At 42.4% G+C, this 16,151-nt stretch overlaps 1 protein-coding gene across 1 annotated transcript in view; it reads left to right on the top strand.

Moving 5' to 3' along the window:
* The window catches only part of LOC129835455 (cytosolic phospholipase A2 gamma-like), a 33,605-nt gene extending 22,292 nt beyond the window's left edge, over window positions 1-11,313 (top strand). Inside the window, exon 13 of the mRNA XM_055901091.1 lies at window positions 10,812-11,313. Coding sequence (XP_055757066.1) covers window positions 10,812-10,996 — 185 coding nt within the window. The 3' untranslated portion in view covers window positions 10,997-11,313. The remainder of the gene's footprint in view (window positions 1-10,811) is intronic.
* The last annotated feature ends 4,838 nt before the right edge of the window (window positions 11,314-16,151 follow it).

The following is a 16,151-nucleotide window of genomic DNA, read 5'->3' as shown; positions in this document are numbered from 1 at the left end:
GATAATAGCTTCTCTTTAGCCATCTCACCAGCAGCGTACAGGCATCACCTGAAATCACACACATAAGATAACAGTGTCTGAGGTGGCTCGGGAGACTTTCAGTCATCCTGGACCACTGCTAGAAGCCTACGCACACTATGTCCAAACAATAGGTCATTTGGACTGAAACCTGTGCTCTCCTGTGAAACCTCCCTGGCGGCTAACAGTAACCAAGGCAACCCCTCCTCCCAATCCTTATCCATCTCCGTACAATAAGCTCTCAACAAAGACTTAAGTGTTTGATGGAAACATTCCAGTGCTCCTTGACTCTGCGCGTGACAGGCGCTAGACAAACTGTGTTTAATATGGAGCTGTTGGAGAACCTGACCAAACAGATTAGAGGTGTAATTAGATCCTTGATCACTCTGAATGACCTTAGGGATTCCAAACAGTGAGAGAAACTGAGTCAAAGCTTTTAGCAGACTTAGTTGTGATAGACCGGAGAGGATAGGCAGCAGGAAACCTAGTGGTCTGACATCACAGTGAACAGGTAACTACTACCATTCTTCGAGCGAGGCAGAGGGCCAACATAGTCAATAATCAGATACTCAAAAGTTTGCCTGACTACGGGAATAGTAAACAGTGGTACTGGCTTAATAGCTTGATTAGGTTTACCCGTTAATTGACAGGTGTGAAAGGTTTTGATGAACGCAGAAACATCCCTCTTCAACCTAGGCCAAAATAAATGGCTCAGTATGCGATAGTAGATTTGCCTCACGCTCAGATGTCCAGCAACATCGTTGTGGGAAGTTTTCAACACCAACTCACAAAACTGAACTGGTACAACAACCTGACTAATAGCCTCCCCCACAAAACAACTACTATGAGGCACCACCTTTCTCATCAGGACATCATCCTGGAGAAAACAGCCATGGGCAACATCTCCCGATGGTTCCACAGGCACAATTTGGTCACGCTACTCTTCTAATGTGGGGTCAGCCCGTTGATCCTTGATTAGATTGGAGTGGGGCACAGATAATGGGATCACAGGGAAAGTAGTGACAGATGTATTTGTAACATTATCATCAGCCTGCGCAGTGACCAGGTCGCCACGGCTCATGGAACGAGTCACCGCCCATGCAGAGAACACCTCTGGGAAACACTGCGCTCTCATCGGGAATCCCTACAAACGATGGCTTAGCAGAAACCACCAGAGATGAAGACACGACAGGCCATACACGCTCACCAGCAAAGTTATTCCCAAGGATAACGTTGATACCCTCAACATGCAACGAAGGACGCACTCCTACCACAACCTTGCCTTTCACCAGTTCAGAATCCAACATCAGTTTATGCAATGGAACTGACAGTGTTCAACCCGATTCCCCTAGTTAAAATACTATTCCCTGAATCAGTCTCAGCAGAGAAGAGTAACACAGACTAACAAATGACTCAGAGGCACCTGTGTCCCTCAGGATCGTCACTGGCACTGGGTCGTTACTTCCTAACAGAGAAACAAAACCCTCCGTAATGAAAGTTAAATAATCTGGGTCAAGTGGAGCTTTCACATGCCCTGGACATGAGATGGACTGAAAAGAGTGAATTGATGGACAGGTACTGCTAATTCCTTAGGCTAAGGTTTAATGTTAGCATGACTACTGCATTTACCCTTAGCCCTGAGAACAGGACATTCGTTTTTCCAATGACCTGAACCCTGACAGTAGTGACACTTGACTAAAGTCAGCTTTACCACGAGAGCCAGGGTCAACCCTAGACGAATGAAACTCTGCCCGTATACCAAAGTGTCTGAGTGGGTGAGAACCAAATCTCTCCGAACGCCCCCACTCACTCCAAATACGGGGCTCTGCAAAGCCCCTTTGAGTCAAAACATACTCACCTGCCAAAACCGCAGCTTTAGAGACAATCTTCACTTTTGTTTGTTAAAAACGTCTCTGAGATATGCGGGACTCTAGCGTCCCACTTGGGTAATACCCAGGGAAAATGTAGAGCGCCAAATTCAAAAAATGATATAGAACTTTCATTAAATCACACATGTAAGATACCAAATTAAAGCTACACTCATTGTGAATCCAGCCAACATGTCAGATTTCAAAAACGCTTTTCGGGGGAAAGCATAAGATGCTATTATCTGATGATAGCACAACAGTAAACAAAGAGTGGAGCATATTTCAACACTGCAGACACGACACAAAACGCAGAAATAAAATATAAATCATGCCTTACCTTTGACAAATGGTCCTTTTGTTCGATTAATTCCGTCCATATATATCCAAATTGTCCATTTATTTGGCGCGTTTGATCCAGAAAAAAACAGCTTCCAATTTGCGCAACGTCACTGCAAAATATCTAAAAAATTACCTCTAAACTTTGCCAAAACATTTCAAACTACTTTTGTAATACAACTTAAGGTATTTGTAAACGTTAATAATCGATCAAATTGAAGATGGGTCTATCTGTTTTCAATACAGGAGATCAACAAACTAACGCTACGTTTCTAGTCTTGCGCAACTCTCAAACAGTACACATAATGTTACATTGATTCCAGATGGTAGTACTTCTTCATTGCACAAAGGAATAACCTCAAACAATTTCCAAAGACTGGTGACATCCAGTGGAAGTGGTAGGAACTGAAAACAGGGTGATTAGAAATCTAGTATCCCAATGAAATCTCATTGAACAGACGGTGACCAATTTTTTTTTTTTTTTACCTCTGACGAGTCACCAACCCGGATCCGGGATCCTCCTCATCAAAAAAGCTGACTAGCATAGCCTAGCCTAACGCGACAGGGATATCATATAATATAATTTTCATGAAATCACAAGTCCAATACAGCAAATGAAAGATAAACATTTTGTGAATCCAGCCATCATTTCCGATTTTTAAAATGTTTTACAGCGAAAACACAATATGTATTTCTATTAGCTAACCACAATAGCAAGACTCAACCGCATATTTTCACAATTTTTCTACCGCATAGGTAGCTATCACAAAACCGACCAAATAGAGATATAATTAGTCACTAACCAAGAAACAACTTCATCAGATAACAGTCTTATAACATGTTATACAATAAATGTATGTTTTGTTCGAAAATGTGCATATTTGAGGTATAAATCATAGTTTTACATTGCAGCTACCATCAAAAATATCACCAAAGCAGCCAGAATAATTACAGAGAGCAATGTGAAATACCTAAATAGTCATCATAAAACATTTATGAAAAATACATGGTGTATAGCAAATGAAAGATAAACATCTTGTGAATCCAGCCAATATTTCCGATTTTTTAAGTGTTTTACAGCAAAAACACAATATAGCATTATATTAGCTTACCACAATAGCCAAACACACAACCGCATTTATTCACCGCAAAGATAGGTCCTTCTCTCCTGTCGAATTAGCAACCTTAGCTAGCCATGAGTCGCGAATATGTCCATCTCCTCTCGACGCATAGAACGGAAAACTCCAAAAGACCCATTAAACGTTAAATAAACTGATGAAACTCGGTTGAAAAAACCTACTTTATGATGTTTTTCTAATATGTATCAAATAAAAACAAAGCCGGAGATATTAGCCGTGTATACCGAACGCTTATCAGAAGACAATAGGAAGGTCCTTCCCGCGCCTAGGTAGAGAAAGGAAATTGTGGTCACGTCATTCCAAGAGCTCTTGTTCGACCTCAGATCAAGCTAGACACCCCATTCCACCTTCCACTGCCTGTTGACATCTAGTGGAAGGCGTATGCAGTGCATGCAAATCCATAAATATAAAGCAATTCAATAGGCAGGCCCTGGAACAGAGCATCGTTTTCAGATTTTCCCCATCCTGTCTGGAAGTTTGCTGCCAAATGAGTTCTGTTTCACTCACAGATATAATTCAAACAGTTTTAGAAACTTGAGAGTGTTTTCTATCCAATAGTAATAATAATATGTATATTGTACGATCTAGAATAGAGTACGAGGCAGTTTAATTTGGGCACGATTTTTCAAAAGTGGAAACAGCGCCCCCATATTGACAAAATTAATGGTTAGTCCTCGGGGTTTTGCCTGCTACATAAGTTCTGTTATACTTACAGACAGACATGATTCAAACAGTTGTAGAAACTTCAGAGTGTTTTCTATCCAAATCTACTAATAATATGCATATCTTCTATTCTGGGGATGAGTAGAAGGAAGTTGAAATTGGGCACGCTATTTATCCAAAAGTGAAAATGCTGCCCCCTATCCTAGAGAAGTTAATGCACGCGGCTACACGATCAGGGATTGCCCTAGCATAATCAGATCACACAGCCCCTGGAAAGTTGTAACCGCAGAGACGGAACACCAGCAATTAAACTGTGAAGATAACTCTCACGCAAACTCAACATGAGTCTGTTTTTCAGCCTTTTTTAAAATTCAACATTTTTGGCGGTAAGCCTCAGGAATCAATTCGTTTTAACCTGACACTGTCAACTACACCAAGAGCTGAATATGCTTCCTGCGCTTTACCAGTCAACACACACTGTAACATTAAAGTGTGATCAGAATCAGGCCAGCGCCTAGTGTCAACAACACGCTCAAACAACAAAAAAACGTCTCAGGGTCCTTCTCATTATATTTTGGCAACAGCCGTACGTTTTCAACAGTATCAAATGTGTCCGGGGCACGACCGAGAGAGGATCAACCCCTAGGTAAATCAGGGTCACTTTCCCAAATCAAACTCTCCCCCGGAAGCTTTCCTTCCCTAACAAATTCTAGCATTTCTTGTTGCAGCTTGATTTTAGCACGCACCAAATCCTGTTTATATTCAAATTCCTTTTCATACTTAACACGATCATGCTCCAGTTTAGCTTGTTCATGCTCTAGCTGTAACAGAAGCAGTTCTTTCTGCTGTTCAAAAGGAAGAATACTAAGGCTAACAGATGGAGAGGCCATTGTAACAAAACAGGGAGACTGCTGGGGAGGTGGTGAGTCCTTGTCAGAGGCTGCCACAGTGGTAATATTGAGTATACCACTTTCCATCAGATCAACTTCAATATTAATTTCAACCTGGAGTGATTAGTGATCTTCATCAGCTGTTCTTTAGTACATAATTCTAACAGTTCCTCTGATGGAATGTGAATGAACTGTCTACATTAGATGCCATAGTCACAAGTAACTACAAAAAATAATATTGCTCTTCCCCTCTGCTGAGCACACCAGACCACAACAAGAGAAACGCAAATCACACTGGGCACCACAGGAGAGAGATGAGATGCATAAGGAGCTTCCCCAAATCCTACAATAATTCAACCTTTGTCTTCATGTGGATTTGCGGTGTGTATTTACGCACTGTAGCCCGCTGGCATGGAGAAAAAAACTGCATGGATGTGCCCCCGAGACAGCTGCTCCATCCACAGACACCACACAAAAATAACAAACAAAATAACCGTGCCCAACGTATTTCAAAGTGGAACATGTCACTAAGCCTAACAAGGGAAAAGAAAGGCTATAGCTCTGGGTAGCAAGTGGCACTACTACTAACTCCACATTTCCTCCCAAACAAAATACACTTACCAGTTAGCTTAACGAGACTAGAATTAGGTCTATTGGCATACTTTTCCATGCAACGCACCATTTGATGACGTCACAGGACACTATATCAAGGCACTATATCAAACACGTATAAGACTATGCAGTGAATACCAACCAAAGCGCATCCCAATTAGCATTAATCCCTTATAATGCAACAAAATACTATACGCAAAAATGTCTAGGAACCAACCATATAATCCCAGATGAGCCACCACAGCTCGTAGCCCGTAACAGAAAGGAAGACAACGCAGAGATCATGGAATAACAAAACTATATTTATTAACTGAGGTAAACTATATACAGTTAACAATGGGGTGTGTGTGTGTGTGGTCTTATGAAAGGGAGTGGTTGCGTACATAGATGGTGATAATGAGGGCTGTTGAAAGGTGCCAAAACAAACAACCCACAAAATGCCACAACCAAAAATAACAGTGTGTCTGCGTGGAGTGAGTCTCCTCAATGAATGGGGGAAAGGTGAATTTATCCTCGGGACACACCCAAGCCCAGGTGTGTCCCATTTCCCTGACAACCCTCCCGGCTCCACCCACCGACATCCTATTAAGGAAAACAAGAGCAAAGAAAAAGAATTTGGCAGACAGAGTGGGAGGTTGTCACACTCGGACCCGCGGTCCGTATAGAACCTGTTATGGGTCTGGATCATTTGAGTATGGCTGCTATAGTGCTACCGCCAACGCTTAGATTTACCATGGCACTAGGTTTGTTAAAAATAGAGCCAAGAGACTTAGAACAGAGATACTTACAAAACTTGTTTTACTCAGTCGGGCTTTGATCTCAGGTATCATAAACACACATAAGACATGGACAAATGTGTAGAAATTAGATTTAAAACTTCAAAATGTTCTCTCTGCCAACAACAGGTGGGTAAACAGTTTGGGGTCGATTGGGTTGCGAGGTGGGGGTTTATTACTGCGCAGATAATTGACGATAACCATCCAGTTATCACCTACAGCAAGGTCAAACAAGTCAATGTTTTTGACAGTTTACTAAACTACTTATTTAGAACCATAGAGTTACAGCAAGTCATCACGAAGACAACAGGAGCAGGGTCTATTTTTCTCCACTTCCTGTCTGACTGACGTGCCCAAAGTAAACTGCCTGTTACTCAGGCCCAGAAGCGAGGATATGGATATAATTGGTACCATTGGATAGGAAACACCTTAACGTTTGTAGAAATGTTAAAATATTGTATGAGACTATAACACAATTGATATGGTAGGAGAAAATCCAAAGAAAATCCAACTGGACTTTTTTTTTTTTTTGAGAGCCCATGCTCTTCCAATGAAACGTATTGGGTCATATCCAAATCCAGCTCCCAGATTGCAATTGCTATGGCTTCCACTAGATGTCAACAGTCTTTGTTCTAGGTTTCAGGCTTGTTTCTTCCCAAACGAGGAAGAATTCTGAGTTTTAGTGAGTTGGAAATCAGTCTGTGCGCACGCAACGAAGAGGGCACGGACCTGCTAATTTTGCTTTCCTATTGAACATACTTCTTTCCGTATGAAATATTATAGTTTAATTACATTTTAGGGTACCTGAGGATTAGATAGAAACATACTTTGACTTGTTTTAATTAACAACGTTTAGCGGTAGCTTTTTGGATTCCTTTCTCTGCACGTTGAACGAGTGGATTACTCAAATCGATGGCGCCAACTAAACTGACTTTTTGGGATATTGTCACGAGAATTATGTTCTCAATGTTCATAAACCCAATTCAATTAACTACTCAGCCTGAAACCCAGAATTTGTAAGAAACTGGTTGAAATGAATCAGATGGAGGCCCAGCTACGATAGTCAGAAAGTTTATTTACGAGAGCGAGTTCCTCTGTTGTACAAGACAATTCATTTTACACTGGTTTCTCGTGCACACACATTCACACAAACATACGCACACACTAACATTAGCACACAATGTCCTGCTACCCAGCTGACAAAGATTAGGGGACCCCGTGAGACTTACCCCCCATCCTCCCTCAAGATAGGGAGACCCTGGGAAGTACTCTCAGTGGCCCCCAGCCAAGGTCGGCACCGAATCTTGCTCAGACAGTCGGTTTTTAAGATACTATTATAGACATATTGTACAGACTATGGTTATACATAATTCTAATCAATTTCATACGATTATACAGCTTCAGGATGGAATATTCTAGTCATTCATATAAATTCCATCAACAGATATAAAGAAGTCATTTATCTAACAAAACGACCATGCATGTTGTAGCTGGGACCCTTTGGATTGCAAATCAGAGGAAGATTTTCAAAATAAGTGAATATTTAATCGCTATTTGTGATTTTATGAAGCCTGTGCTTGTTGAAAAATATTTTGATGTGGGGCGCCATCCTCAAACAATATCATGGCATTCTTTCGCTGTAAAGCCTATTGTAAATCGGACAATGCAGTTAGATGAACAAGACTTTAAGCTTTTAACCGATATAAGACACTTGTATGTACCAAAATGTTTAATATCCATATCCATTGTCGACAGGTCTCCCGCTGGAGAGATGCCTAGCCCTAAGAAGTTTTAAAGCACCATTTCAACTTAAACGTTTAAAGATCATCAAGGCTATATATGCTTAGTTTAATTCACTGTAAACAAACTTAAAAATACCCCTCCAAAAAATCACCCTACTTGTTGACTAGTTCAACGCCAATGCCATCCTCCTCTCTTTCATTTTGGCAAAACGTATGTGACGACCATGGGTTTATAAGCGCGGAAATCGATTCTGCCGCTTGAGCATTTTTTACGGCACAGTCGATAGCGCACCGGACCTCGGGCTAGGAGGTCGAGGGTTCAATACCTGCTACCTGCTGTTTCATTACAGGTATATGGATCTGACATACAGTACACTTTTATTTTTTGTTGTCATAGGCTAGGAAGTATTTTAGCTAAGTAGCCTAACTTCATCACATGGGCAACAATGAACCAGCTAAGTTTGCTAGCTAGTTAACGTGAGCTACATATAGGCTACTACATGGGCTACACATTCTGAGACAGTGGGGCAGTGTTTCCCCTGCTCGGATGATTTCTCCAGTGAGACTCAACCATTTGCAAATATACTTAAGCATCATAAAAACACAGAGAGAGATGAAATATAAATTATTTTATAATTAAATGTTTTATTGGTCAAATAGTTGCATCCATGACTACACGCCACTGCTAGGAATTTGTATGACCGGACCTTCTCAAATAGTACTTGAGTACCCCTGCGTTTTAGGTTCGGGGTTGTTTTAGAAATATTTGAGCTATTTTCACAACTAAAAAGTGTCAGCGCACTGCTGGTGCAAAAGGACTGGGTTTTCAGAACGTGCTCCACGGCAAAATGTGGTTGCTTCAAATGGTGTATTTAAGGTATTTTATGTCTTGCCCTGAAGTCAACTCCAATTCCAATAAATGGCTTATATAAACAAAATATAAAATATAACCCATCTTTGCTAAATAAATTAACTTGAACCCATTTGCAGTCCACATTGTTCAAAGTAATTACATGGTTGGCTTCAATAGCATTCACACTGATATTGGGGCTAGGCTTACTGTAAATTACATTATGGCTGAGCATGGATATGCCAAACATTGTCAATAAGCTAAATTAATTATTGATAAGGCCTAAAAAGAGAACGAATAATTATTCTGTTAAATAGGCTATGTCGGGCCTCCCGGGTGGCGCAGTGGTCTAGGGCACTGCATCGCAGTGCTAACTGCGCCACCAGAGTCTCTGGGTTCGTGCCCAGGCTCTGTCACAGCCGGCCGCGACCGGGAGGTCCGTGGGGCGACGCACAATTGGGCTAGTGTCGTCCGGGGTAGGGAGGGTTTGGCCGGTAGGGAAATCCTTGTCGCTCCAGCGACTCCTGTGGCAGGCCGGGCGCAGTGCGAGCTAACCAAGGGGGCCAGGTGCACGGTGTTTCCTCCGACACATTGGTGTGGCTGGCTTCCGGGTTGGAGGCGCGCTGTGTTAAAGAAGCAGTGCGGCTTGGTTGGGTTGTGCTTCGGAGGACGCATGGCTTTCGACCTTCGTCTCTCCCGAGCCTGTACGGGAGTTGTAGCGATGAGACAAGATAGTAATTACTAGCGATTGGATACCACGAAAATTGGGGGGAAAAGAGGTTAAAATTTAAAAAAACAATAAAAAAATTTTTTTTTAAATAGGCTATGTCACACTTACAGGTACCATCATTTCTCCCAGTGGGCACATAATATTAAAACAACGCAGACTATGTAGAGTTTTACGCACATCCAAACTTTTCACAGTAGCAGGACAAATATCCAACATAAAGGGAGAATGTCCACTCACCATTATACTGCTCCCAAATAGGACTACTGTATGTTTTATGAACATAATCAGAACCATTTTACAGATCAGATTGCATTCACACGTCTCCAGAAATTCTATTGCATGTGCGGCACAGACGTTGTAACCATAAAACCAGGATGGTGAATCATTCTAATAAGATTTTGTTTTTCGTTTAATTTTATTACAACCAATCTTTTTATTTTATTTTTTAATGCATGTAAAATATAATCGGCAGGATAAAAAAAGACACTCATTGCTGTTGAACATCATTTGTTATAGTAGGTCTGAGGGCTTGGGTTTTGAACATATGAAACGGAAAACATGCAGGTGTTACAGGTTATAGATAACTTCTAAATATGAGGTTTACCAGTGTTCATCGAGGTTCTCGTCTCTCGTTTCATGATGGGAATGGACACGTAGGTTTTTACGCACGTCCAAAACGGGACCTCGTGGCTAAAATTATGTGGGCCTGCCTACAATTCATAGATACAAAGGGAATGTCAGCTCACTGTTTTATTCCTATGAAACTTAATATTTGAATAACGTTTTGGTGATTTTAAGATGTATTTCCAAGCTGTCTCAGGAGTCAAACCATTTATCGACATTATTGACTACTTCGCGATTGCTCTTGTTCCAAAAAAACAGCTTTTGGTTAGTCATGAATATCCCAATCAGCGGTGGCTGAAATTAGTACTTTGGATCATGTTTTTAAGGACACACCTCAAATATTTCCACTCCCCCAATCTGATTGCAAGGAGCTGATATAAAACAGGTAAATTGCTGAACCTGGTGTTAGGGCAGGAAAATGAGTGGGTCAGTTTTTACATGACGAAATTGCAAACGTACGTGTATTTGACACTAGCGTCACCTTAACACCCCAGCTGTAAATAGAACCCTCTGTGTTCTATATGTTCAAAGTTGTGTTGTAAGGCTCTCTGTTCTCTTCCCAGATGAGGAGGAGATTAAGACGGAGAGGGAGAAGTACACAACGTTCCAGCTGCCCTACGGTGTGTCTGAGATCGACCACCTCCTGAAGAAGGCCAAGGACAACTTGAAGAACAACAAATACAGGATCCTGGTACAGATCATTATGGCTGTCCAACGCAGAAAGAATCGCAATTCAGTGGCTCAATAGTCTTTATCTGTGGTGTAAAGTACTACAATATTTTCTATTTATTTATATTTGACAACTTTTACTTCACTACATTCCTAAAGAAAAGTATATGTATTTTTTACCCCATACACTTTCCCTGACACAATAGTAGCCTACTTGTTACAGTTTGAATGCTTAGCAGGACAGAAAATGTATAATTCAAGCACTTATCAAGAGAACATCCCTACCTGTTAGTCCCTGCTGCCTCTGATCTGGTTGAGTGATTAGAAACACCTGCTGCTCATCTGTGTTCCCAACAAATGCTGTCTTGAATTCAAAAGATTTGTACCTACACACTGGAGAAAACTGAAACGTCTGTGTATGCTATCCCTAATGCATTAAACTTGATTTTCTTTGAGTGCAGACACATCACACCCTTCCTCTGAATTTGCAGTTTTTACGCACAATCCAAGCTTCTGGGAAAGCTCGATTGTCCCTGTGATTAGGACTCAATAAACACAAATTCTTCTTTACATGTCTGAGTGTTGGAGTGTGCCCCTGGCTGTCTGTGAAAAAGAAAATGGTGCTGTCTTGATTGCTAATATAAGTCATGTGAAATGATTTATACTTAAGTATATTTAAAACCAAATACTTTTACTCAAGTAGTATTTTACTGGGTGATTTTAAACTTGAGTCATTTTATAAACTCAGCAAAAAAAGAAATGTCCTCCCTGCCAACTGCATTTATTTTCAGCAAACTTAACATGTGCCAATATTTGTATAAACATAAGATTCAATAACAGACAAACTGAACAAGTTCCACAGACATGTGACTAACATAAATTGAATGTGTTCCTGAACAAAGGGGGGGGTCAAAATCAAAAGTAAAAATCAGCATCTGGTTTGGCCACCAGCTGCATTAAGTACTGCAGTGCATCTCCTCATGGTCTGCACCAGATTTGTCAGTTCTTGCTGTGAGATGTTACCCCACTCTTCCACCAAGGCACCTGCAAGTTCCCGGACATTTCTGGGGGAATGGCCCTAGCCCTCACCCTCCGATCCAACAGGTCTCAGACGTGCTCAATGGAATTAAGATCCGGGCTCTTCGCTGGTCAGAACACTTACATTCCTGTCTTGCAGGAAATCATGCACAGAAAGGAGCAGTGTGGCTGGTGGCATTGTCATGCTGGAGGGACATGTCAGGATGAGCCTGCAGGAAGGGTACCACATGAGGGAGGAGGACGTCTTCCCTGTAACGCACAGCGTTGAGATTGTCTGCAATGACAAGTTCAGTCCGATGATGCTGTGACACACCGCCTCAGACCATGACGGACCCTCCACCTCCAAATTGATTCTGCTCCAGAGTACAGGCCTCGGTGTAACGCTCATTCATTCGACGATAAACGCGAATCCGATCATCACCCCTGGTGAGACAAAACCGCGACTCGTCCATGAAGAGCACTTTTGCCAGTTCTGTCTGGTCCAGCGACGGTGGTTTTGTGCCCATAGGCGACGTTGTTGCCGGTGATGTCTGCCTTACAGCAGGCCTGCAAGCCCTCAGTCCAGCCTCTCTCAGCCTATTGCAGACAGTCTGAGCACTGATGGAGGGATTGTGCGTTCCTGGTGAAACTCGGGCAGTTGTTGCCATCCTGTACCTGTCCCGCAGGTGTGATGTTCGAATGTACCGATCCTGTGCAGGTGTTACACATGGTCTGCCACTGCGAGGACAATCAGCTGTCCGTCCTGTCTCCCTGTAGCGCTGTCTTAGGCGTCTCACAGTACGGACATTGCGCTATTGCGCCTTCACCACACTGTCTGTGTGAGCGGACCATTTCAGTCTGTCTGTGACATGTACACTGAGGAACTTAACTTTCCACCTTCTCCACTGCTGTCCCTTCGATTTGGACAGGGGGTTGCTCCCTCTGCTGTTTCCGGAAGTCCACAATCATCTCCTTTGCCATAACAAATATTCATTCAAGGAAACTGAGATTTACAACACAAGCCTGTTTGTTATCTAACAGCTATGAACTTTTCTTCTTTAAGGTTAAAAAATTAAGCAATCGGGTAACAAAATCATAAACTATGGGTGTGGTCAAAATCTGTTTGCTTTCCATGCCAATACCTAGGGCTTTCCATGCCAATATTGCCATAGGGAAATGGTATCCAGGGAAAAAAGGGTGTGTGCCTAGGTGAGCCACCATATTGCCAGTTCCACACACAAACATAATACATAAATTAATGTTCTTAATTCCTTATTTTCATAGTAAATTCATAATCACATTATCATAGGCAATATTTAATATTTTTGTAAATGGAGCAAAACAAATATAGCATAAATTTAAAAAAAAATGGGAATTTGGCTCCAACACCAGTGTTGATGGAAACTAAATCATGAATGACATTCATTTCTATGAGGTATCGTGTTAGCAGAGTATTAATCTCGGAACCTAGAAGCTAATTTTTTTATTGAAATTCTGGGGGAGCAGGAAATAAACACTGAGAACAAGTTTCCACCCCGCTAACATTTTTGCCACAATGCCCATTTCATTCTGCCCAGCCCTACGTTTACAATCAGACCTGTAAGCGTTCCGCGAAACATGGAGTTAGCTGAACATGTTGGATGCCATCATTTTGCAGGAGAGCAGTGTGCATTCAATTCCGTTTGTAAAAAATCTGATTTCACTTGTAGCATCCTACTCTCTATTTGTCGATAGATTTTACCAAAGCCACAGATTCTATTGGAGAATCAGGAATTATTTTATTTATTTTTATTTCACCTTTATTTAACCAGGTAGGCTAGTTGAGAACAAGTTCTCATTTACAACTGCGACCTGGCCAAGATAAAGCAAAGCAGTGAGACAAAAACAACAGAGTTACACATGGAGTAAACAATTAACAAGTCAATAACACAGTAGGAAAAAAACAAAATGAGTCTATATACATTGTGTGCAAAAGGCATGAGGTAGGCAATAAATAGGCCGTAGGAGCGAATAATTACAATTTAGCAGATTAACACTGGAGTGATAAATTATCAGATGATCAAGGGCAAGTAGAGATACAGGTGTGCAAAAGAGCAGAAAATGAAATAAATAAAAACAGTATGGGGATGAGGTAGGTAAATTGGGTGGGCTGTTTACAGATGGACTATGTACAGCTGCAGCGATCGGTTAGCTGCTCAGATAGCAGATGTTTAAAGTTGGTGAGGGAAATAAAAGTCCAACTTCAGCGATTTTTGCAATTCGTTCCAGTCACAAGACAGCAGAGAACTGGAAGGAATGGCAGCCAAATGAGGTGTTGGCTTTTGGGATGATCAGTGAGATATACCTGCTAGAGCGTGTGCTACGGGTGGGTGTTGTTATTGTGACCAGTGAACTGAGATAAGGCGGAGCTTTACCTAGCATGGACTTATAGATGACCTGGAGCCAGTGGGTCTGGCGACGAATATGTAGCGAGGGCCAGCCGACTAGAGCATACAGGTCGCAGTGGTGGGTGGTATAAGGTGTTTTAGTAACAAAACGGATGGCACTATGATAAACTGCATCTAGTTTGCTGAGTAGAGTATTGGAAGCTATTTTGTAGATGACATCGCCGAAGTCGAGGATCGGTAGGATAGTCAGTTTTACTAGGATGAGTTTGGCGGCGTGAGTTTACTAGCGTTTAAGAGCAGTTGGAGGCCACGGAAGCAGTGTTGTATGGCATTGAAGCTCGTTTTGAGGTTAGATAGCAGAGGTTAGATAGCACAGTGTCCAGGGCCAGAAGAATACAGAATGGTGTCGTCTGCGTAGAGGTGGATCAGGGAATCTCCCACAGCAAGAGCAACATCATTGATATATACAGAGAAAAGAGTCGGCCCGAGAATTGAACCCTGTCGTACCCCCATAGAGACTGCCAGAGGACCGGACAACATGCCCTCCGATTTGACACACTGAACTCTGTCTGCAAAGTAGTTGGTGAACCAGGCAAGGCAGTAATCAGAAAAACCGAGGATACTGAGTCTGCCGATAAGAATATGGTGATTGACAGAGTCGAAAGCCTTGGCCAGGTCCATGAAGACGGCTGCACAATACTGTCTTTTATCGATGGCGGTTATGATATCGTTTAGTACCTTGAGCGTGGTTGAGGTGCACCCGTGACCGGTTCGGAAACCGGATTGCACAGCGGAGAATGTACGGTGGGATTCGAGATGGTCAGTTATCTGTTTATTAACTTGGCTTTCGAAGACCTTAGATAGGCAGGGCAGGATGGATATAGGTCTGTAACAGTTTGGGTCCAGTGTGTCTCCCCCTTTGAAGACAGGTTGAACAGGCTGATAATAGGGGTTGCGACAATGGAAGCGGATAGTTTCAGAAATAGAGGGTCTAGATTGTCAAGCCCAGCTGATTTGTATGGGTCCAGGTTTTGCAGCTCTTTCAGGACATCTGCTATCTGGATTTGGGTAAAGGAGAAGCTGGGGACGCTTGGGCGAGTAGCTGCGGGGGGGGGGGCTGTTGGCCGAGGTTGGAGTAGCCAGGTGGAAGGCATGGCCAGCCGTTGAGAAATGCTTGTTGAAGTTTTCGATTATCATGGATTTATCGGTGGTCACCGTGTTACCTAGCCTCAGTGCAGTGGGCAGCTGGGAGGAGGTGCTCTTGTTCTCCATGGACTTTACAGTGTCCCAGAACTTTTTGGAGTTAGAGCTACAGGATGCAAATTTCTGCTTGAAAAAGCTAGCCTTTGCTTTCCTGACTGACTGCGTGTATTGGTTCCTGACTTTCCTGAACAGTTGCATATCGCGGGGACTATTCGATGCTATTGCAGTCCGCCACAGGATGTTTTTGTGCTGGTCGAGGGCAGTCAGGTCTGGAGTGAACCAAGGGCTATATCTGTTCTTAGTTCTGCGTTTTTTGAAAGGGGCATGCTTATCTAAGATGGTGAGGAAGTTACTTTTTAAGAATGACCAGGCATCCTCAACTGACGGGATGAGGTCAATATCCTTCCAGGATACCTGGGCCAGGTCAATTAGAAAGGCCTGCTCGCAGAAGTGTTTTAGGGAGCGTTTGACAGTGATGAGGGGTGGACGTTTGACCGCGGACCCGTAGCGGATACAGGCAATAAGGCAGTGATCGCTGAGATCTTGATTGAAGACAGCATAGGTGTATTTGGAGGGCAAGTTGGTCAGGATAATGTCTATGAGGGTGCCCATGTTTACAGATTTAGG

Source organism: Salvelinus fontinalis, chromosome 36 (genome assembly GCF_029448725.1).
Source record: "Salvelinus fontinalis isolate EN_2023a chromosome 36, ASM2944872v1, whole genome shotgun sequence".
Taxonomy (NCBI): Eukaryota; Metazoa; Chordata; class Actinopteri; order Salmoniformes; family Salmonidae; genus Salvelinus; species Salvelinus fontinalis.
The sequence above is the reverse complement of the archived record's forward strand: the minus strand, read 5'-3'. Positions and strand labels throughout refer to the sequence as shown.